The sequence below is a fragment of the Rhinolophus sinicus genome, chromosome 9 (assembly GCF_057876585.1).
Source record: "Rhinolophus sinicus isolate RSI-liver-muscle chromosome 9, RSI-T2T, whole genome shotgun sequence".
Taxonomy (NCBI): domain Eukaryota; kingdom Metazoa; phylum Chordata; class Mammalia; order Chiroptera; family Rhinolophidae; genus Rhinolophus; species Rhinolophus sinicus.
The window spans coordinates 11,914,355-11,939,375 of NC_142509.1; the positions used below are offsets into that span (position 1 = coordinate 11,914,355).

The 25,021-nt window shown below is 43.7% G+C and overlaps 1 protein-coding gene across 5 annotated transcripts in view; it reads right to left on the reverse strand.

The window, feature by feature from the left end:
* Window positions 1–25,021, reverse strand: part of FLI1 (Fli-1 proto-oncogene, ETS transcription factor) — a 121,235-nt gene that overhangs the window by 12,192 nt on the left and 84,022 nt on the right. For all 5 annotated transcript variants that reach the window (XM_019714818.3, XM_019714820.3, XM_088800832.1 and 2 more), the window contains one exon: window positions 17,186–17,251. In XM_019714818.3, the coding sequence (XP_019570377.1) occupies window positions 17,186–17,251 (66 nt within the window). The remainder of the gene's footprint in view (window positions 1–17,185; window positions 17,252–25,021) is intronic.

Sequence of the window (25,021 nt, forward strand, 5' to 3'; positions counted from 1 at the left end):
GTCTGGGCACTGCCAGGCATTGTGGAGGGTTCTGCCTCACGTATATAATGGCCTGAACAGTATCTCCATTATGTGATGCTCGGTGTGGATGAATGTGACACTAAATGGCCTCTTAGATTCCAGGAGAGCCTCCCGGGGAAGAGAAATATGAGCATGGAGATTTTTTTTTTTGAAAGGTCCCTGCTGGAAGGGGAAAGCTTTTTCTGGATATGACCTTCTCATAGACATCCCAGTGTTAACTCAGTTTCTGTGTGAAGCTTTTAAACGGGTCTTGGAAATCTGGCCAAGAGTCTCAGGCAAGACGTTTCTTTCTGCTCTGATGCCTACAGTTTGCTGTCTGAAGGCCCGGTGTCCCAGGCAACATGCAGCTCTCCACTTTGTCATGACCTCACCCAGAGGCCATTGATGCAGTGACACCAGCACACAAGAGCCTTTCTCTTCATTCCTGACGACATAAGGCCATGTTCTCAATTACTTGATGGAAAAAAGATGAATTTTCCCTGAAACTTCTCATCGAATTTCTGGTTGCTGCTGAGAAGGTTGGCAGCACCTAACCCTGTTTATCCTTGGAAAGCCCAGCTTCTGAATGCAGACCTTTCAGCTGAGGAATGGGTAATTGCGTGCCATGCTCAGAGCAGAAACTTCTCTTAGGAAGGTCTGAACCTCTTTTCTTGAAAGAGTAAGGACAACAAAGGAGAAAAGTTCTAATAAAGGGGACCCTGAGACCCATAGCCCTGAACTTCCTAAGAAAGAGCCAAGCCCAGCAGGAGGAAGACACATGAACCAGAATCTCACAGGGAGGATTGCATATGGGGCGCCATCCTTGTTGTTGGTAGGGGATTGGGCTCCATGATCACCCTTAAACCGCTTCTCCCTCAGAGGTCCTGCTTTCTAACAGCCCAGTCGTTGAAGAGGAGCCTAACGGCCACCAACCCAACTCAGGCTGCTTTCCTCTGGGCTCATCTCCATGCCACCTTTGACGTTGTGCCCCACCTGTGAAAGCCTGCTCTGCTTCCCGGAAACTTCCCAACCCACAACTCAGGACCAGCTTCTTCTCTGCTGCTGTCTCCACTATAACCCGTTAGATACCAGATGTCTGACCTGCCGGCCTGGCCTCCCACTTCAAAAGCAGTGCAAGGGCAACTAGCACATAAGCAGTGAACAGGTATACAGGTGTAGGATGCCCTCGTGAAGGGGTCCTTCTCTCCAGTGGGCCTCAGGGTTACCTCAGTGGTTACGACATGGTGTTTAGAATCAGGTCGCCCTGGAGTCAGATCCCAGCTCTGCCATTAACTTCACTGAGTAACCTTGGTCAAAAGGTTACTCTACCTTTTGAACCTCAGGTTCTGCTTCTCTAAAATGGTTTAAAAACAAATGCTTTATAGGGTGGCTATGAGGATTAAACAAGCATTGCATAAATGGCAATTTACAAATATACACAGTATACGTGTAGTCTATACAATCTTGCTGGTACCTCTAAAAGGTTTATCTTGGTGAATTGAGCTTAAAAGGCTCATCAAAGAAATACTTGGAAAGACAGAGAAGCCATATAGGAGGAAGGATAATTCCCTTCCTGTGCTCCTAGATTAGTGATTCCCAAATTGGAATAAAGGGTGGCTCTCTTTTGAAAGAAATGGATTATCCCGGACCCCAGCTTGAGGAACTGTCTTGAAAGACAGTGAGGGGTGGGGTCTATGGGCTGCCTGCTGGTCTATTAGGCTTAGGTATTATCCAGCATCCTTCTTGCTCCCCCAACTGTCAGCTCCCCCACGTGCCTGCCCAGCTGGCCCCGAAGCTCAGCTCGGAGCTGGGCCCTCACCTCATTTCAACCCATTCTGTAGGGGCAGCCCAGCCTTCGCCTCAGTGGCATCTTAGTTTCCAAAAAGCAACAGAGGATCCTGGCTTCCATTGAGACCTCAGGAGGAGGGAAATATCTGGGGAAGACTTTCTTCAAACTTGGAACTCATAGAAAAAAAACATCCTGGATCAGATTTCCTTTGCTCAAGGATCTTGTCCTGGAATCCAAACAGTGCCTCAGCTCAGAACCGGCCCTGCTGCGTGGAGTATAATGGAGGCACTGTTTAAGATATTATATGTGCAAAGGGAAAAAAAGACATATGAGAAAAATGCTAGAAAAAATGGATGGTTTTTAAATATGAAAAGTTTGGAGAGGCAAGTGGCACATTCGCCAGGCACAGCCCTGCCACAGTCACGCAAGGCTGCCTGCTGAGCCTGGACCTCTTTTATTTTTTTTCTCCTATGGGCTCCGTGTCTAAGTGACACAGAAGTCTAAATGACCTCTTTATTTTGATAAAGCCTCAAAATGGGATTTCTGAGCCAGCCTTATGTGGAAAAGCAATTCATACTGACTACATTAATTGGATGTTTGCCAAAACTCGCCTCCACATTGGGCCATGTAGACACAACTCAATTGCATACTTCTTTGGTCAAATCTGCCAGGTAGAAAAAGAAAACCTAACAGTTCACTTAGGCAATAGGGCTTGAGGATAAATGAGAGGTGGTCTGTGTTCAACCCTCTCCACTCTGCTGAGAGCCCTGATCTGAACTTCTTACGTTGACATTTCACGGTGAGGTTACTTTCTCTGGCAATAGGGGATGTAGTCTTGTGTCTGCTCCACAATTCAGTTTTTGCATCTTTTTCTTCCATAGTTCTGTAGGTCAGGGTTATTTGTGAGAGTCATGTTTATTGCCTTTGTCCTGTTCAGTCTTCTAATGTAATTCTTTGTGCACTTACCTCCTTTGCTTGGTGATAATCTTTTGGAGGAGAGGGATTGTGTCTTAATCACTTTTGTTTCCCTCTCCCACCCCAAGATTCTTCCCCTACTAGCTTCTCAGACTCAACTGATATCTCATATCGCCCAACACATTCATTCACTTAACAAAATTTTATTGAATATCTATTATTGTGCCAAACACTGTTCCATGTGCTACAAATACAGTAGCCCCACCGTCCGTGGTTTCACTTTTTGTAGTTTCAGTTACCTGTGGTCAACTGCAGTTCAAAAATATTAAATGGAAAATAAACAATCATAAGTTTTAAACTGCGTGCCGTTCTGAGTAGTGTGATGAAATCTCACACCTTCCCGTTCTTTCCTGCCCAGGATGTGAATCATCCTTTTGTCCAGCGTCCCCGCGCTCTATCCTCTCCTGCCCCTTCGTCATGAAGTCGCCCCCTGGGACATTATGTTGACTGTGCTGGTTACGGAAGCACTTGTGTTCAAGTCACCCTTATTTTACTTAATAACGGCCCCAAAGCGCAGGAATAGTGATGCTGGCAATTCGAATATGCCAACGAGAAGCCCTCATTTAAGTAAAATGCTTCCTTTAAGTGAAAAGATGAAAGCTCTCAACTTAACAAGGAAAGGACATAAATGTATGCTGAGGTTGCTAAGATCTACAGTGAGAAGGAATCTTCTATCATGAAATTGTGAAGAAGGAAAAAGAAATTCCTGCTAGATGTGCTGTTTTACCTCAAACTATAAAATTTACAGCCACATGATAAGTGCTTAGTTAAAATGGAAAAGGCATTAAATTTGCAGGTGGAAGACAGGAACAGAAAACGTGTTCTGATTGATGGCAGTGTTGCCCCAGAAAGCATTGAGCCTCAACGAAGACTTCAGCAAGGGATCCCCTGGAGAGATACCAAGCCATTTACCGCAAGTAAGGGATGGTTACAATAAAATATTTTGGGAGAGGGGGAAAGAGAGAGAGAGAGACACAGAGAGACAGAGAGACAGAGAGAGAGAGAGAGAGACAGAGAGAGGAAAGGGAGAGAACATTCACATAACTTTTCTTACAGTACATTGCTATAATTGTTCTAAATTTTATTATTAGTTATTGTTGTTAATCTCTTACTATACCTAATTTATAAATTAAATTTTCTCATAGGTATGTATACATAGGGAAAGAAAACATAGTATATATAGGACTTGGTACTATTTGGAGTGTCAGGCATCCACCGGGAGTCTTGGAACGTGTCACCCATGGAAAAGGGGGACTACAGTACAGTGATGGGTAAATAAACATCCTTGCTCAGTGGAACTTACATTCAAACAAATAGTAAACTACATTGTATATTAGAAGACGATGAATGCTATGGAGAAAAAGAAAACACCGAGTTGGGGAGGGCCTCCCTGAAAATAAATAATTTGAGCAAAGACTTGATCTGTCCAATGTTATGAAAGTGGAGCTCTCCATAGCACTATCATTTTCTTATGAAAAGTGACTGGATCGCCCTACACTGATCTCAATGCCTTTCTGGAAAGTCTATTCTTTTTTATTTCGTTCTTTACCTAGTGAGAATTACTTTATGTTGAAAGACAACAACATCAGCTTAAAAAACTTGACAGTATCTTTTCCATGTTTGGGTGAGGGAATGTAAAAGGTGAGATGAGCCTCATCTATGAAAGAGTTCACCAATTTTTGTCACGTGTAGAATCAGGGTAATTGCCAAATGTGTTGTCTTAGACTCACACTGACTTAGAATTGCCATTTAAATCAAGAAACTTAAAATGCCAACGCTTCCTACAATTTGCCTTTTGACACGCATCTGAAGTGGTTTCCAGGAAAGGGCAATTCTCTGGGGTCAGCGTGGGAAAAGTAGACAGGTGAGTTCATCCTGAAGGAACAGGCCATCTTTGTGGCCGGGTCAGTGAATATGAAATGCTTCTAATCCTGAGTCCTGCGTCCACAGAAGAAGAGCACAGTTGTTAAAGAAAAAGAACCATTAATTTTTGGTAGGTGGGACATGGTGTCACTTTTATAATAGAATCAGAGGCTTCTTTTCAGACTGGAAGGTACCTCAGACATTATCTAAACCAGACATGCAAATTAGCACAGGCCTGGAGGCCCAAAGCCTGAGAGAAATCATATGTGGCCATATAAGAATTTTAATAGAAATTGAAAGTATGACTCATAGCATAAAAACTTCCTTTCTCTAAACTCCTCTAGGATATTGGGCAGGACTGATAATTATTTTATAGGCAGGTCAAAGGCTTTTTAAGCTCAGAGATTTTTCAAAATAATACCAAGAACAATTTTCATCTCTTTGGAAGACTGGTACCTAACTGTTATCAAGCATAAGGGTGTTTTTGTTGTTATTAAAGGCTCTTAAAGATTTTCATGAGAAGGAATTCCATAATTTCTATTTAATCCATTGCAAACAGGAAAACAGGTCATTGCAATAGAAAGAATACTGGATTGGGGTTTAGAAATCCTTGCTTTACCTCTGCCTGCTATGAGTAGTGTGAACTTAGGCAAGTGACTTAATGTCTCTTGCGTCTCAGTTAACCTATCTGTAAAAAGGAGATACTTGGGGGAATATAATTCCTCTAAAATTTAAGAGTTTGGAAAAGCAAATGACCTATTTAATCCTCACAGGGTTCTGTTGAGAATAAATGAGATCATTCATGTGAAAATGCTTCATATACTGCAAAGTATCTTATAGAATTATAGCTGCTATTCTTTTCCAGAGTTTAATTCATTGGAGATGAGAAGTTAATCTTCCTGGTGTCAACCAAAGCTAATTTCCAGGGTTCGTTTTTAGTGGAGCAAAAGGATTGAGTAAATATTTATTTAATTATCAAAGACTAGATTTTCCTTCCCCAATGAATCCATTAACTGTCAGTGGCACTTACTGAATATCTACAGGTCTGGAAAAAAGAAACATGAAAATAATTTACAATTAAAGACTATCAGGTAATCTTGTAGTAATTAGGTAATTAGTCCATAGATAGCTTGTGAGTGTGGTAAGGTTCTGAGAAGAGACTGTAATCTTTGGGAATAAAGAAAAAATATCTCAAAGAGGGTGGAATATGAATTGGGCTTTGAAGTATGGGTTGGATTTTGATAAAGTAATAATCCCACTTAATTACCGCTTTCTCTTTAGCATATGCCTGACACAACAAATTGAACTTCAGCAAAGAGGCATGTTAAACTTTTCATTGACCCTCAGCTTACAGATCCTTGAGACTAGAGGGGAAAAGCCCACACAGGTCCTGGTTAGTGTTTTCAGTCATAGTATTTCTTCTTCAAAGAATTTATCTTCTCCCAAAAGAAATAAGTTCTTTATTATGTTAGATAAGGGCTACTCTAAAGAGAGTAAGTTGTTACATCTATAAAACGAACTTGGGAAAAGTTTTTATATTAAAATAGCAAGTGATACTATCTATGCCTTGACTTTTCACTAGAAAATGCCCCAAACCCCTACACCTCTGTCTCCAAATAGAAAGATAGATGGATAGAATGTGGTTTATGAGCATGAGACTAAACAAGCTTCTTTTAAACACTTTCCAGCTACTACTGCCCCCAAACAACCTCCCTGTAGAATTTCTAAATCAGTTTGTTTAGCAAAACAAATGTATGTGGAATACTCTGCATTGAGATGGTCACCAGTGGGCTACCTGGATCCCTTGTGGACCTAGCCTTTTCTTTCCAAAGTACTTTGGGACCCCACTCCTCAAAACAGCCCACAGGGTCACTTCTAATTTACATTACAAACCAAGACATGGTGATGGAAATGGAGTTACGTCAACTAAGACCAACTTCATTTTGAGTCTAAGCTTTGCTATCTGGAATAGGATGAGAGGTCTGCGTCAAAGTGAAACTTGGTAGCCATGGGAGACCTAAAATAGTAATAGTCAAGATTCTGGAGATGAATTGGAAATGCGGGAACCGAACGGCCCACTTAGTAAGTGTGAAATGCCACCGAGACACTGGAGTAATCATGTAACTGTGTTGGAGCTCCACCTCACCGAGCACTCACCGTCATGGGAGGCCCCTCCCTGGCAGTGGTGCGGGGAGCAGTTGTCTGGCTGCTTCAGATTGGAAAGGTCCTCTAGAGGTCAAGTTGCTTCCAAACACCTTTCCCACAGCCTTGCACCTTTCCCCCTTCCCACCTGAAGTTTAAAACCATTTTCCCTTATTAAAATACAGCAGGGCGCGTGCATTCATTGTCAACCGTTACTGCTGTAGAACAAGTTGGTGCCTATGAGGTTCCTAATTTCTCCAGGAAGCATCTAAGAGCAGCTTTAATAAACAAAGACAAAAGACAGGTCCAGGGAAGGCAGGAAGGCCAACGGAGGAACTTCTAAGCAGCCAGTAATAGGACCAGGGGCCTGGGTGCCTTCTGGCACAGGGACAAGGAGAGGCCAACACTGGTTGCAGAAAGGGAGCCAATGCAGAGTAATGAAGGCATATTTCTTCTCCATTAATTATTCAAGTGGAACACTGGCTCTCAATCGTGGGGGTGTGTTGGGGGGAGAAGATTTTAGAAGCAATGGAAGGAGCTTATTCTGAGAACAAAGATGCTCAACTCCAACTTCCTCCTTGGCTCCTTCACCTACCAAGGTCCCAAGGTGATTCTGACACCTTTCTTTCTCCTTGAGAACCATGGGTCAGTGAAGCTTATAGAGGCAAGGGACTGCTTACCTGTTATAATTTGAGGGAGATTTCACAGCTAGATTTATTGGACTAATATCCCCCCCCCCCATTTTTTAAATTAAGTTTATTGCAATTCTTTTTTTTTTTTTAGTTTATTGCAATTCTTATTGATAGAGTGTTACTCAATATACCAGCTCCTTTTCTAAATCTTTTAAAAATTCTTTTAAATGTAATATTAAACACAAAAGGATGAATAATATTATGTAAACTATAAAGCATAGTAGTGAAAAGAACCTCTGTGAAATCACCTAAAATTAGGCTTCCTGAAATGCAAGAACTGAGTACATTGTCAGATTCTTGGGGTTTTTTTGGACCATAGCAGAAATCGATTAATCCTATCATCCTAACAACTAGATGAGATCAGCTTTCTGGAAGAAATGGACCTTTCCATAATGTGATGGAAGGACTAGGAAGAGGCAATTGTGGAGCCTTGTCACTGCTGGGGTGAAGCGGGGGGTTGCATTAATGGAGCCTGTTCTGCTTCATATTAGCTTTGTGATTTGGGCTTAACCTATCTGTGCTCCAATTTTCTCATATGTGAAATGGAAATAATAATAGTACCAACTAAATAAGGTTGTTATGAAGTATAAGTGTGAAGTGAATAGAAAAGTTCTTGGCACACAGTAAGCATTTAATGAATGTTAGCAGTTAGTGTTATGGGGGACAGTGAGAAGAAAGGCAAGGAAAGGAAGGCTAAAGTGAGCAGAAGTTAAATGTACCCTGTAATATCACTTTCCCTTGGCCTTGTTCTGGCCTCGGTCTCTTTTTGCATTGGCACACATAGCAAGAGGACCCAGATCTGAAGGGTCTCCAATGGGAGTTTAAACTTATTTTTAAAAGGAAGGGGGGTGCCAAAAGGATGAAGTGGATACCATCTTGTGATTGAAATCTGCTCTTGGCAAGCTCTTCCCTCGGTTCATGGGTGGGGCTGATCACAGCTTTGGAGGAATCATCTTGGGGTCAAATGAAGGAGAAATTTAAGGCAAAGTAGAGAGGAAGGGTAGACACTGCAGATACCATGCCCATATCTGCAGTAGACAAAACCAAAATATGATTCCCATATTTAGAAATATCACAAAGAGTTAGAAAACTCTTGGGGAGTAGTCCAAGGCATTTTACCTATAGTTTTCATCCATTGATCCAATGACCTTGTCTAAATTCCTACCTCCAATATACTTCAGGTGTTGCAAGACAAAAGAGTGTTATGATAGAATCTGTTGAATACTAAAGTGGGAAAACAGTAAGTCCAAGAAAATCACAAGGGGAAGAGGTAGATGAGACCCTATTGAGGAGAGGTCATCTGACCTGGGCCTTAAAGGAGGAGTATGACTTCCTAGGATATGGATGGAGTGGGGGGATGACACAAGAGAGAAAGGGTATAACTGGCAAAGAGAAAACGGGGAAACATTCAATATTCTCTTTGAAAACAAATCCACATTTGAAGGACAAATTTTTCGGTCAGATCTTAAATGGGCAAAACTGTCCTATTGGGCAAAGGTGTCACATCTCTGAACCCCAAAGTGATCTAGACTATTCTGGGACTTGTGCCTCTACGGATCCTGCATAGATCAATCTGGGCAGCCTTCAAATACACACACCGGAAAGGTTGATTTTGCCTCACAATCCCTCACACTCTGGTTGCAAAGTCAACTGGTCTGAGTAAGTGGAGGGGACAGAACAAAGAAGTGCCCGCCCTGAGTTCTAGGTGGTCACCCTGGTTGTGCCTGTCAGCCCCACACAAACCCGGGGGGGGCCCAAGGCTGACAAGCATATCCCTCTGAAATCTGTCTTGCAGCAAGATGCATGGTGGTATATTTCTTTAAAATAATCAATCAAACACAGAAAGTGAGGGGAATGGTCATTAGGAGATATCTTTGCATATATTTTTTAAAATCCTCAAAGGAATAAAATGTACACAATTTGAATTATTCCTGAGATGGAAGAGCTCCTTCAAATACGGGAATTCATGCCTCAACTGCAACAGAGGGAAGAAAGTGCCCCAAATTCCTCTATACCTGCCTCAAACAAGGGCATGGTACAATAATGGTCCAAAGTCGTTTGCCTCATTATCCTGGAACAAGTTTACACTTGTCTTAGGAAACAGGCTAAGTGTTTCCAATAATTTAGAGAAAGCGTGTCCTAGTCACTGTGTAACCCACACATGTGCGATAACAGCGCACATAGCACACCCACGGAAAAAAATAACAGTTCTTTTACTTAGAGAAAGGAAGGATAATGGTTACTTAGAAAGTGTCCCAGACAAGCTGTCAAATTGAATTCAGAGAGCTGGAGTCTGACTCCGGGACAGGGCTGGCTGGCTGAATTCCCTGGGGGTTGGGGTTTCCTGCCTGCTGCAGCTTAGAGACAACGATTCTTTGTTTCCAGCTCTCTCTCTCTCTCTCTCTCTCTCTCTCTCTCTCTCTCTCTTTCTCTCTCTCTCTCTGTCTCTCTCGCAGTCTCTCTCTGGTAACACACACACACACACACACACACACACACACACACACACACACAGCTCTCCAAAGCAGGTCAGATTGAAAGCAGACAAAACATTAACTCTGGAATTTCAAAGGAAAACAATTAAAAAAAAAAAACAACAAGAGAGCAAGCTACTGTCTATTCTATAATCATAAATCTTGCCTTTGGACTGCAGAAACAGCACACACACATTCAGCAATCATCCCTGCTTTTGCTAAAACTGGATTAGAGGTATTTCATCATAAAGGAAAAACATATAATGACAAAGTTCTTAACAGGCCCTCCTGTGAGGCCTCAATACCCTCAAATTTAAGTGCATGTTAGTTGACATAGACAGAGCCTGTGGAGCCACATAACCTGCTGCATAAGAGATGTTATTTACTCCCTAAAAATAACAGGAGATTACCTCACAGTATTACAGGCCTTTTCCTACGGGCACACGTGTTCCGACCACCCCCCACATGCCGCCCCAGCCAGGGCAACAGTACATAGCCCTCGCCCACGCTGAACACTCCCTTACCCCCTACCAGTCAGGAGGCTGCCGCAAACCCACCCTCCCACACATGGCTCTCTCTCACATAGGGTGCATGGCTATAGCAATAAATATTCTGCACTCACCTACATTTTCTCCCATCAAAACAAAACATCTTGGGGCATCTTTTAAATTATAGAAAATTTCAAAGATATAGAAAAGCAGAGAGAAAGTCTACTGGATCCCACAGGGCCCTTCATCCTGCTTCAATAAGCATGAACTCATGGCCAATCTTATTTTTAGCTTGACTCCCACCCATTCCCCTCCTCAGCCCTGGTTATTTTGAAGCAAAATCCCTGGCTCTCAGCTCCTTTGCTGAGCTTCCTGTCTCACAGTGAGACATCCAACTGTACTTGGTCTTTCAGCTTCGTGTAGGCCACCGAGAGTCCCAGCCCAGGCTCCCTTCTTCACACTCACGTTACACTGAGGTCTTGGTGCCTCCCAGGAGCTCAGCTGGGTCCCTTCCCCCAAACCCAACCTGAAGACTTACAGCCCCCAGCACCGCAGCACCACCACCCCACCCCACACACAACAGACCCAGGCACACTGGCACACTGGCTGGTGTCTTTGGTGTCTACCATTCTCCCTTTCTTTCACTGTCCATTTCTAGCACTACCATGCTGCATCTTTCTAGAGGCCTCCCATTGGCCTCTAAAATTAAACCAGAAAGGACACGCCATAGACGATGTAAATGCAGGAGGAAACGGCCAGATTTAGTGACACATCACCCAGACTCCAATATACAATATTGATCACTCACTGATCTGTCTGTATGTCTGACTATACGCTCTGTGTGAGTAGGTGCTGGTTGTGCACCATATTTCCTGGGCTCAGCCTAGTGTCCCATGCACAGTGTCCCATGAACAAGTAGGTTCTTAATAAATGAAGAGATGAGGGAATGGGGTGGAGAAGGGCACAAATCACAGACTTTAGGTCCATTCCTGACTCGGGTACCGAGTGATTTGCTGTTCACTCCCCATGTGGCCTTGGCTGGACCCACATTTTCTCCGGCCTCATGTCTCTTTTGTCACATGAAAAGTTTGGAGTGCACGTTCACCTTTAGCATTTAAGGATTTTTCATCTCCTCATTAATCTCAGAGAACTTCTTGTGTGCATTTTTCTATTTGATGATCTGCAGTTTCATATTCTTCCTTAATAGCTCCATATGTGTCTCTCCCTAATAAGATTTGAAGCAACTTGGCTGTTTCATCCATGATATCACCACGTCATGTTATATGGCATGGTATCACTCACAACCATTGTGTTATCATATTGTAAATCCTCAAAAATATTCTCATTATTTTGCAACGATAATAATGTAATTACTGTTATAATTCATGGAGCTGACTTGTATTGAGCACTTATTGGTGTGTCAGACCCCATTCTAAGTTACTTGTGGGTACTATATTATCCCTGAAGGGGCACTAAAATTATCCTTATTTTATACATGAACTGAAGCAGAAAAGATCAAGTGACTTGTCCAAGTCACACAGTATGTTTGCGTCCAGAGCCTGAGGACTATATCCAATATGCTATAATGCTGAAATATGAGCTCAATACCTGCCTCAGGTGAATTAAGAGCATTAATTAAAGGCTGTTTAAGAAGCTGTCAGATGCTTGGATTGAGTATGCTGAGATAATGATGTGAGCAGCAGTGTGGAGGAAGGAAAGAACACCAGAGACCTACACTTGAGCTCTGCTCTGCTCCAAGAACCTCAAATGAACCCTGTCATCTTGTTTGCTTTATCTACGGAAGGGGATAATAATAATACCAGCTCTGCCATCTCATGGTAATGGCGTGAGGCGCAAATGAGATAATGGGCCTGCCAATGCTTTGCCAGCAGTAAAGGGCTGCAAAGGGTTGTTGCTACGTGCACAGGCCCCTGCCATCTGGAAACCTCCTTGACAGAAGCAGGGCTCTCGTTAGCACGATCTTCAGTGCCTGTGAGGCATTTCACTATAAAGGACAGCAGAAAGGAATTTCTCCCGCCCGCTTTCTTTCCCATACTTAACATGTAAGCAGACAGACCTTTTATCCATTAGCCAAGGCAACTGCTGGAGATGGCCATTCTGCAGGCAGGCAATCTACCTGCAGTGGAGAAGCGGTTTTGCATTCAGCAGCGGGTCCTGAACGGCTTCCCAGGCTGGGGCTGGAAGCTCGGGGCTACACGGGCCATGGCGGATTTATGAGTTCCAGGAGTTAATAAACAAGGAGCTCAATATCCTCTGACTTTTGGAGAGTCAGAGGTATTTAAACAGATCCAGCATGAGGACCTGAGGAAATGAGGGTTTAGGCATGCAAAGCAGCTCTGGAAGAGAGATCTGCTGATTCTTGCAAGTTGGATGTCCAGCTGAGGGAATGGGGAGCGCCCCAGGGAAGGGTTTACCCTGAAAGCAAGGTGGAGCTCTGATCTGTGCCCAGAGCAGACGGCACTTGCATCCCAGTGTGGAAGGCAGAGAGAATATTTGGAGAGTCAGTGGTCCTGGCTCCAGGACACGTATGCACTTGGAAAGGCCACTTAACTTCTAGAACCCCAGTGTCCTCCCTGTAAATGCAAGTCACCACGTGTCTACTTTCCAGATACATATAATGAGGACGCAGACAAAAGGAATTTCTGAGATGTGAACTGATAACACCAGTGTAAAGTTGTCAGGTCAGTGACAATTACACCACCATCAATGACAATGGTGAAAAAGAACGAATCATGATCAGGAGGTTGTCCCTTCACTCAGCCTCCATCTTGGTTAGTACACCCATAGGTCCTGCTCTTCCTTTTCAAGGTTGATTTCAGGCCACGAAAGGTCAAGATCAAGTGCCTATTGTGTCTCCAACAAAACCTCGAGTGGCTCTGAGATGGATCTTGTTTTCCTCTTTTTAGTTTGTGTCTGCACTGTACAGCAGGGCTTCTCAATTTTGGCTGCAGGTTATCAGAGTAACCTGGAGAACTTTAAAAACATTTCCAGTGCCCACGTGTCCCTCCGAGAGATTCTGAATTCACTGTCATGTTTGGGATCTGAACATCAGTGTTTTAAAATGTGTTTTTTTTTTTGGTTTGGTTTTGTTTTTTGCATTTTTATTGTGGCGAAACATACATAGAATTTACCATTTTTCAGTGTATGTTTCAGTGGAATTAAGTACATTCACATTGTACAACAATCACCAGCAGAACTTTTCATCTTTGCAAACTGAAACTCTGTTCCCATTAAATAATAACTCCCCATTCCTCCTCCCCACAGCGCCTGGGAACCACCAATCCACTTCCTGCTTGCCTCCTCAAGGTGTCTCCTCTGAGTGAGGTCAAGCAATATTGGCCCTAGGACATTAGTATTTTTAAAAGCTCTCTGGTGATTCTCTGTGCAGGTAGGACTAGAGGGTAGTGCCAAGTAGGTGTTGCACATGAACTCATTTTTGGCAAAAGAGAATAGACAGAGATGGAGATGATAGTGGGAAAATGGCAGAGAAAAATAATGGGAAAAAATTCAAATCTGCGCAAACTACACTTAGGTCAGGTATTGTTTTCATGAAAAATTAGCTAGAAGGGTAAGGCTGTATTTGTCGGGGCGAACTTCTGAAGCAAGGGATTTTGAATCCTACAACCTGGGTTTGAGTCTTTGCTGTTGAATCGCTGTGTGCCCTTCAGTGAGCAACTTATCGCTGAGCCTCACTTTCCCTGTCTGTCAAATGGAGATAATCATATCTACTTCCCAGGGATGTTGTCAGGCTCAAAAGCAGAGACACAGAATGTGAATGTGTCTGAGGCATTTCAGAATCCTACATAGATGACAGTTGTGATTGATATTGCAAATGGGCAATAATTGCTTCCAACCTATTTTATTTAAGTGCATTAGCCTTGATAACTAAAGGTAGAGAGAGCGCAACTGTTCTAGCTGGGTCCAATCTCTGACCACAGAACATTTCATATAAAGGGGCTTAAAGACTGTTATAAATTAATTTTTAAAGACCAGTCTTACTTCTTGAGCACAAATAACCTTTAGAAAGTGCAATCATTTTTAAGAGACAAGCTGGAAGGGTCATTATGCCATGTTAAAGTCAAAAGGCATTCTAATTTGATAAATGCATTGAAGAAGCATTAATAGAATCATCTCTTCAACTTCTTTGTGTTCGATGCCAGCACCTGCCTTATGTAAAACACACACACACACACACACACACACACACACACACGCATGCACACACACGCTCTGGTGCTTTAGATGAACTCTGGGTTTGTTTGGGGCTCTGTGTGTGTCTTATTTAAACAAGATGGAGCTAAGGTTGCATGATGTGTGCTCTTTATTTTTCCATTTAATATTTTAAGAAATAAAGGTAGCGATTAGAGAAAAGCAGAAAAGAGCAAGGTGGGGAGGAGGGTGAAATAGAGGGAGAGAGAAAGAAGCTTGGTTAGCTTTGTCTTGCTAATGTACTTTGTTTTGTGGCTGATGGCCCTTCAGACAGATTCAGACCACCACACAAGGGGGAGGCTACAGAGCAGCAAGACAGCTCAAGTGGAAAGCGTTATTAGGGACAAAAGATGCACCTGCAAAGCTCAGCCTTAATCGTCTCTAGAGGCCAGGGCCGATGTTGGGAGATAAATGCCCAGCACCACCTGAATGAGGTCCTGGCAGCGTGTTTGCCTGGATACTACAGTTAATTCATTGCAGAAGAGGGGTTGCTACCCAGCTACTAGAACGAGCTGCTTCCGCAATGCCTGGATAAGCCCGGTGGCCTTACAAATGCACTCAGTATACACAAAAGGACCAAGGGAAGGAAATGCAGCATGGCAGGTAGAGGAGAGGGCAAAAAGCTAAGGCCTCTAGAGGAGGAGTAATGAGTTGGTTATTCATGCAGTTCAACTCAGACTAACTAGCTGCTAAACTAAAATCTGTATGTTAAACCCACTATCAATAATTCTCTCATTGGCTCTGCCCCAGGGTCTCATTAGTTAATACCGATATTGTCAGCAGGCCTTAGCCTGTGGAACTGGAGGAAATTCCAAGGATCTCCTTCCTTCCATCCTTCCTTCTTTCCTTCCTTCCGTCCTTCCTTCCTTCGCTTTTTACTTCCCTTCTTCCTTCTCTTCCTTCTTCCTTTCCTCCTTCCTTTTCTTCTTCCCTTCCTCTTTCCCTTTCTTCTTCCTTTCCTCCCTCTCTTCCTTCTTCCCTTTCTTCCTTCCTTCCTTCCTCCTCCCTCCCTTCCAAGAAGAGGGTCTCATCTTCAAATGAAATGAAGTTCCATAACTGAAATAGATCAAGCAAACTGGCTCTGAATAAAGGCAGAGCCCGCACCCCATGGCTCCCAGGTGATCACCTTAGAAGCCAAGATCTCGAGTGTCTGGGCTTGACTCAAACTGATTTAGTTCAGCCCCTTCATTTGACAGGAAACTAAGGTTCAGGGGATGAAGTGCTTTCCCCAAAGTAAGCCCAATGTGCCCTGACCTCCAATCGAGTATGTTTGTCACTATAATACATTTTCTCTCTTATAGACATTTGCAAAATGATGTTAAACAGGTCATCAAGTAAAATGTGGCTTGGACTATAGAATGAATCAATATAACTCAGTTTTCATGGCAAAATTCAATAAATCTGATTTGGAAAGGAAAACAATAGCATAAATAAGACTGGCCTGGGGTCGGGTAGGGGAGAAGGAAGCAAATGAAAACCATGAAAGTTTACAATCAGATTCATCATGTGGTATATTTTCTCCACTAAATTTTTGGTCATCATCTGATTTTAACATGTTAACAGGAAACACAAAATCCTATGTGATCAAAGGTGTGACCTTGGCCAAGATACCCAGGCTCTTTGGGTGTGTTTCCTCCATAACCCATGAGGATTTTGAACCAAATGGTCTTGAAGTTTCTTCTTGTAGAAGAGCCCTACGTTCCTTTAAAGTAGTATGCTGTGCTATTCTACATGGAACCAAAACCGAAAACTTCTGCCTTCATTCTATATTATTGCAGGTGTGCATTAAAGAAAAAGTAGCAAAGCAGAGAGAATGCCTGCCATACTCCTATTCATTCTTCAAGTCCCCACACAAAATTTCCATCCTCCGAGGAATTTTTCTTTTGCCTTGCATGGATATTTTTATTCACATTTTTTCTCCCTTAAACTATTCTTCACTTGTTTAAATGCCTAGAATCTAACACAGTGTCCAGAGCAATAAATCTTTACAATGTTGTTTCATAAATAAAGATGCTGAGAAATGCTCTTGTAATGTTTGCTAAAACCCTCACTGGCAAAAATCGTTCGCTGAGATTGTTTTATTTCTCTCACAACCAAACTAAACCAACTATACCAAATCCCCAAATCACCACTTTGGAATTGCTAAAATTTGTTATAAAACCAAAAAAACCTTTAAAACGTGGCATTGTAAGAATCCCTGAAATCTTCATTTCATTATCTTCAACGAGAAGACCCAACTTTCAGCTTTGAAAGTGAACAATATCCATTTCATTCTAAAGCCAACACATTTTCATTCATAGAGTAACAACTTTAAGCCATATCTTTATATTATTGCAAGCTATTTTAAAACCTTGTCATAGTTTTGCAAGGAGTGGCACCAGCAGGATAAGCTTTGGCTTCTTGTCTCATACGTTAGAAAAAAGCTGAGTGGAACAAGAGAGTTGGTGCATGGACCTGAGGTCCCCAGACCCATCTTAACAGTGTGGAAATTGACATGCCTGGTACTGAAGAAAATTCTAAATACAGGCTCACCTTCTTTGACACTCAGTCGTGGGGATTGGTCTGTGTGGGAGGTTGTATTATAGGCCAACAGTGAACCTGAAAGGCAAAGCAAAAGCAGGTTATAACCAAAATGTTCTTCTGAGATCAAGAGCAGGAGATGTAATGAGAAGGGAGTAGGAGGGGAATAGACAGGGAGATGGGATGAGGGACAGCTGACTCCCTGAGAGAAAGAAAACATTAATGTAATCCATTTGGGGTTAGCTTCCTGGAGTTAGGGTCACAGTAAGTTAGCACAGAATGTTTGTGGGTCAGACACCCACAAGCTCTCCCCACCAGCCATTTATGGTTCAGAAGTTCTCGGGGTTCACACCATGTCATGGCAGGAACACAGGACAGGGAATCAGAACACCAGGGCCTATCCCAGTTCTGCCACTAACACCCCGTAAGCGACTTTATATGTCTAGACCTTGATTTCTTCATCATAAAAATGAAGGGGCTGAACTGGCAAACTTAAAGACTAGATAGTAACTATTTCAGGCTTTGCAGGCTAAATATAGTTTCTGTCGCACATTCTTCTTTGTTTTTGTTTTGTTTTGTGCATGGGCCAGAGTCGGCCAGAGTTGACCTGCAGCTTGCAGTCTGCCAGGCCCTGGAGAAGACAGTACAATCCTTCCTGCTATGATAGCCTCTGGGTTTATGTGCAAGTCCTTTCACTGGTAGGTGAGGAGCTTGGATAGTCATGTGGGGGAGGGGACTTAGGGGTTGGAAAGAGGTTGGAGATGGTAGTTCTCCCAATGGTAACTTTTGCATGTGTCTAAGAGAACACAGCTAAACATGAAGCATATACAATACACTTTTCTGCCATCCCTGAGTGCTGATATACAATCTTTTAAAATTAAACTTTAATGCAGACCTAGTCTGTATCGCGCACGCGTGCCGGAATTTTAAAGACTTGATAGGGGTTTTTTGTTGTTGCATATTAAGAAACAGTTTCCCTTCTTTCTTAAAACTAGTCTTGTTCCTTAGTTTCAAACAAATTCAAGAGTTTTATTTTGTGAAGTGTAGGTATTTTTTTTATTTTTATTTTTTTCGCAATTCTCCTTGAGAGTCACCTGGGGAAACTCTGACGTGCTTTCAAGATTTCAAGACCAGGGCTAGGGTCAGATCTTACAAAGGACACGATAAGCTCGACATAGTGTTTAAGGCTAAAAAAAGTCTTTCAAAACAATCCTTTTCCCTGTTCCCTGTGGATGAGTGGACTGACTAGGGTGCCAGGGCTTGGAACAGGGAATGGGCTGTCAGACACTCTTATTTTTAGTCTCAAGTCGTGGAAGGGATGCAGGAATGGAGCTGCTGCCTCACCCAGCTGTGGGCGTTTGGTTGTGTGCCTCAAAGAAAATGTGTGCCCTTCCCAGCCAGACCGTGAGGGAGAGAATTTTATGAAAATCATCCAACTGCCTAGAACCTAGGACTTCTGGCTTGGGCGACTATTACTTCTAACTCTGAAATAGTTCCAGACAAAAAAGAGGAGGGGGTTGGTGGTGGTATTGAGCCCGCTAGATGCCAAAGTGTGGCTATGTAGATACCACTTTAGAAATGAGACAGTCACATGCACATCACATCCAAGAACCAGATGCGTTTGGTTATTCCATTCTCAAAAGCATTATGGGCAAAGTGAGGCTGGCACAACCTCATCTTAATATAGTCGTTACACAAATGAGAATTTAAAATTAGACCCACCTCTTACCACTTACTAGCTTTGTGACCTCCATCAATTTACCTAATCTCTCTAAGCCAGAGCCTCCCCATATATAAAGTGGGCTAATAATAACACTCACCTAATATGGCATTGTGAGGATTGAATAAAATAATATGTATAAATTGCCCCGAAAGACCTTGGCTCATAATAAGTGTTCAATAAATGCTAGCTATTATCATTACTATTTTTATATCACTTCTCCCACAGACACCACAATTACATACAATAAACCCTTTATAAAAGAGCTTGCCCAGCATTAGTCTTATCCTCTGGAATTAGAGTTATGAACGGGTTCTGCTGCAATAAGAAATAATCCTCCATGACTGGAAGGAGGTTAAGAAATGGAACCAAATGTTCCAAGGGAATAGAAAAAAGTCTCAGGAGTAACCAAGAATGTCTGCCTCTCTGCTCCTGACATTCTCTCCCTCAGGCTGAAACCTCACGGCTAGAGCAAATAAAGAAAAATGATGGTCTCGGAGGAGCACACTGCCTGAGTCATTAGTGCAGATTTAGCTGAGAGCACGAAGCTTAGATAAACCACATTTATTAAATTTCCCCCGTGGTGAAACTTCTTCTTTGGGCACACGTGAATTCCACAGGAAACTCCCAGAAAGCCAGGGTTGTTTGACCTCTGCAAAGCTTGCATGAAATACATATTTCATGGTAACCTCGGAAAAGGATTTTGCCCTGAAGACTGTTCGTGGTTCAAGTTTCACTCCTACAAGGAAAGGCTGCCTTCCCCGAGGAGGGGCTGATTAGGGGCAGCTGACCTCCCTCCCGAGGGACCAAGATTCCCTTCTCTTCACTGATTCTTCTTTAGTTCCTCAGGCTATGGAGGGTGGCACAGCACACTCTTTTCTTAAGGTAACTTGTTCTGATGTGAGGAGATCCTCCCTGGAGCCTGGCCTCCTGCTCTGTGGCTGTGGATTGCTTTCTCCTGCTTTGAGTCTCCTTCTGCGTGAGGCTAATGTGCCCTGAGCTCCTATACTTTTCGGCTATCACCTCTTCAGAGTAAATGGGCTGAGATGAGGAGGGAAGGGAGCCAACACTCGTGGAATGCTCACCGTGCCAGACACTTTACATCTATTCTCTCACTTAATCCTTACATGAGCCGGGTAAAGCCAGTAGCACACGATTCCCTTTCACAGCTGAGGAAATCAACATTCAGAGAAGTCAAGTAATTTGCCCAGGATCACACAACCAGAAAGCCCGGGAGGCAAGAGTCCCATTCTGGTCCAGTGGACCTTGCAGCCGCCAGGCTAAATCTAAGAAACAGACAGCACTCGCCTATGGTGTTGGAAGTCAGCACAATAGTCACCTTTGGGGAGGAAGGGGTGGTGACAGAGAGGGGGCACAAGGGAGCTTCTAGTCTGTTCCTTGACCTGGGGGTGCTTATATGAGTGAGTGAATTCACTTTGTGATAATTCCTCCAGTTGTGCATTTATGATTTTTGCACTTTTTTGTGTGTTACACTTCAATTAAAATGTTTATTTGCTTCTTTGCTTATGTATTAGTGTATGTATGTAGGTATATGTGTATTTCTATTTATTTGGGGCGCTGAAAAGCATGTGGCTGCTGCAGAGAATGGAATGATCCTCCCAATGTGAAAACATAAGGACAAAATAAATCTCCATTTTTGAGTCCATCCACCACTAGAGACCGTATTGGGATCTGAAAGAAGATGGAAATGAGCAGAGTGAAGCTTTGCAGGTGTGGGGTAGAGCCCAACAGTCGGACTTTCTTCAGCTTTGTATTGTCCCCACCTAACCTGCTCTTCATCCCAGACACCTGGAGTAGAGGCAACAGCAGTGTCCCAGTGCCAAAGCCTTTGTCTCCTGCCTCAGAGAGAATTCTCCCATCTCCCACCCTGACAGTCAGCCTATCAAATCTGGGTCTCTCTCCCCTTTCTCTGTGCTGTGTCAATGGCTCGGGTGGGGAGGGCAGAGGGAGGAGGGAGGCAAGGCCCAGCTGACTATTGAGTCCAGGGAAACCTGGCCCTTTGTTCCGCTGAGATCTTGTTCTCCTTTCCTGGTCAGACCTGGGCCTGGAAGGGATAATACTTCACCAGCTTAATGACCCGGACCCATCACCTTTGCCCGACCATCTGAGGCTGCTGGTGGGAATGCCACAAGACGCAAAATGTGTTTTTCATTTAGTTTAAATTAAAAATGGGAATCAAGATAGATACCTTCTCTGTGGTCTCCCTGTCACACAACATATTTCATTCTCTTGGGCCGCCGCTATTTAAAAACAGTTTCTTAGCATTTTTTCACAGGCCAGACCCAGTTGTACATATAGAACCCAACTTTTTGTGCAATGAAAAAAGACTCTTTTCCCTGCTGCCTCTGGTGGGCCCCACCCAGGACCTTTTGGGCTCCCAGAAACCCCAAACTCCCCCCTGTGGCCCTGAGTCTGAACTGCCAGTTGGGACAGCTCTCACTTTGTTTGAGGTCCGGCCCAATCTCATTTCCCGCAGCCCGCGGACTGTAAATATGGCCTCTGCCAAATGGGGTGTGCCTGAGAGAGATACTGCAGGGCTGCCAGTCAGGTTCAGAGTGTGGGGTGCCGCCGGGAAGAGAGAAGGACAGGGTTAGTGCGGTGATAGGTTTGGCTTAATCTGCTTCATTCCAGGAGACCACAGGAAAGTTTTCCGAAAGCATTTATCTCTTGGTACAAATAAAAACAGAAAATGCTGTGGGGAAAGTGGCTTGGCTCTTAACATGGAAGCCCCAGGGGAGTGAGGCAATTCTAAAGTAGCAAAGGGAACTGTGCTGGCACTCTATTGGGTCATCTCCCCTGACAGGTGAGGCTGTGAGCCTGGTTTCAGCCTGGGACTTAAGAGGCCTGGGTCTTAGATATCAGGCTGCTCTCCAAGGGTTGTATGCCTTGGAGACACATTTCTGAAGCACTCCAGGCCTCAGTAGCTTTCGCTTTAAAATGGGGATTATAAATAGGTGCCTATGTGGTGTCCACAAGGGGGCATCCTGTCCATGTACAGAGAATGACACCTGGGGAGACGCACACCTGAGCCCTGGTGTCCCTAGGAGACTCCAGAATCATCCTGAGTACTGTGTGCGCCTCCTCCTCAGGCCCAGACCTCACCATCCTGCTCCCATTTCAAGTTTGGACAATGTCACAGAGGGACAGTATAGGGTACAGCCACTCCGTCGTGAATAGCTGAAAAGCCAAGGTCTGAAGAACAAGCACCTCCAGGCAGGCTGGATAAATGCTAACATGCCAGGCCATCGGACAGGGTATAGTGGGGCCTGGGGCATTGCTATTTCTTCTCTGCCCTGGGAAAATACACTTTTTAATTTAAAATTTGGTATTGAAAGTATAGCTCCCCCCGCCCTGCCCCCAGACAACCAGAATAAGTACTCAGGCACTTTTTGTGAAAGTGTAAATGTGATGCCAGAGCTTCTTAACCTATCAGGTTTCCTTTTTTTCCTGCTAAAATCCAGAAAGATCAGACACTGGAGAATCACAATGAATCTGGAGCCTTCTGACATACAACTAAGTTCTCAGGTCTCCAATTCTCCTCTGATGACTTTCCTTAGCCTCATAGTATTCCTCCATCTGTGTGGAGGGGGAGCTCAGCTGTTTTCCTTCCATTTCTTGCCGAAGTGGAAATGTTTGAACCCCAGACCGCTACTCAATAAAAGCACAGGTGATAAAGCACAAGGCATTAGCGCCCCTTCCCTCTTCCTCAGCTCAGCTACCCCGACCTCTTTCCCCAAAGCACTGGCCTCCCTGCCTGAGCACAAAACATCCGCTGGAAGTGGGTCTGGAAAAACAATAAAGCATTTGAAGACACTCTGGTCACACTAGGGAGTTCCCAGCAACCCAGGCAGCAGACGGCCACGAGGCATATGACCTCCCGCAGTCGTTTAGCAGGCCTCCCACCACCCAACGCCACAGGGTCCCAGAGGAGGGACCCTGAAGGTAGACACCAATTAGAAAGAAGCATGAATCCAAACTGTTTTCCAGGATAGTGGATCATTTTCAATCCAGATTCCTCAAAAGGCCTCTAGACTATTACAATACTATGCTGGGGCAAGTGTGTTTGAACCTTAATACAAGCATTTTAATTTTTGCTTTTGCAGGCAGATGTGGTTTTTATATCAATGCACAGGCCACTATCTATTTAGCTGTTTCAACATTGTATCATTATATGTGCTTTGTTCCATCTTCTTTCAACTCTGGTAATTTGCTCCACTAATAATCTCCTTTCTGGAAACTTCACGTTTTTAAAAATTTCATTGGGGCATCTTCCTTAATGTCTACAAATATTCTTAAAAAGAAAGAAGGACAAAAGAAGCCACCCCCACTTTTCCTTGCCTGCTACCTGTACCCCCACAATACGACACTCTCTGATCGCCACTTCTTCACCACCTGCTTACTCCTTTGCCCTGATTATTTGCTCTCCTCCAACAGAGATCCTCCTTAATGGTTTTCAGTGACCACCTTATCAAATTCCTGGGCCCTTTGAGCAGGTGCTGGTCTTACTGCAGGCTCTGTGGCGTGGGTTCTTGTGTGATAGGAAGTCCTAGTGGGGACTTGGGTTGTTTATGACCTGCCAGAACGCAGGCCCTTGGGGATCACATGGCACGAATGGGCTTTCCCTGCATCAGGTCAGAATCTGCTTGAACATTTCGCACACAAGGGCATCTGCCATGGAGCCCCAAATTATTAAACCCTTTCTGTGTTCTGAGCACGCTGACCATGCAGCATCTATCCATCTCTTGTCCCACAAAGGCAGAGAAGGAGCCAGTGATGCCTGGACCTCCTGCTATGTGATACCAGGAGAAACAGAAAGGCAGACTCGGCCAGTGATTTTGCTTTGCTGGTCTCTCTGTCTCGTGCCCACTTCTACCCCTGTCCTGCCCATCTAGCATTATTATAAAACTCTATTCAAAGATTCTATTTAAAAAAGAAAATTCTATAAATACTTAAAGGCTGAGAAGTACAGATTGTTAGAAAATGCGAATTCTCCAAAGCTCAGAAACACTGGGTGGAAAATTGCCCCCTCTTTTGAAATGGTTGTTTCTTGGGCTGACCTCATGTTGCAACAAGACTCAGACATGAGGTAATTGCTCTGCTGTTAATATATACTGCATCATCCACACTCTCCCACTGGTTACCAGACGCCTTGGAGAGGTGACCAAAGAGCCCAGAGGCACCGGTGGAAACTTCTGAAGGCATTTTTAAAATTTTTAATTTTCAAAGCCAGTGTGTATGTGTCCCTACCCCGCACAGACGGTTACACAAATAGCGAGTTGAAGACCCACTGAATAACGGAGGGCAAATGAAGAACTAACTAACCCGAGCCCAGGAGATCAGGAAAAGTGGCCCACAGGCATTGCCCAAAGATCTCAGCTTTCAAGGGGCTTTAAAATCATGCAACTCCTTCCTTCTGAAGCTTAACTTTTTTAAGAATCCCAGCGACCTTAGCCTCTGACAGCAAACGCTGCATCCTGAGGCTGTGCCTATCTTTGGCTGGCTATTAGAAAGCTCTCTCGTATGATGAGTCCACATCTGTTTTCCTGTTGCTTTAACTCCCAAATCTTAGTTTCATCTTTTCTGGCCACAGAATCATCCTTCAATACTTGTGGTCATTGATATATCACCTGGCCTGGATTTCTGGTGAAGAATTAAGGCCGAGGTTATTAACGGGCCTAAAAGAATTCTGTTCCTACCTCTGTGTATGTTTTATATCAAATAAAATTGTTGGTTGCTTGGTGCTAGAGAACCCTTATACTGGAGAAATCCTTTGGACAACTGTGCACGCTCTTTCATAAACTCTCCCTTTCCAAAGGTCTTCTCCTTTTCACTGTGCCAGGAGAAAGCTTGCAACAGATCCTAACAGACCTGTAGCATCTGCTACTTTCCCTGTTTATCTAAGAAAGGTGTGTAGGTAGCAGCCGTAAGGGTGGGGTAGGAGGTATCAGGGTGACCCCAAGAGTAAGAGGAAGCTAATGTGTAAATTTTGAAAACCTTAAATCCTAAATCCATGAATCTAGATTTACTGAAGGAACGCTAAATCATTGCTTAGGAAAATTTCAGCCAGGGCACCCATCGATTTACAATTACAGGGCAAAGTAGTTTCT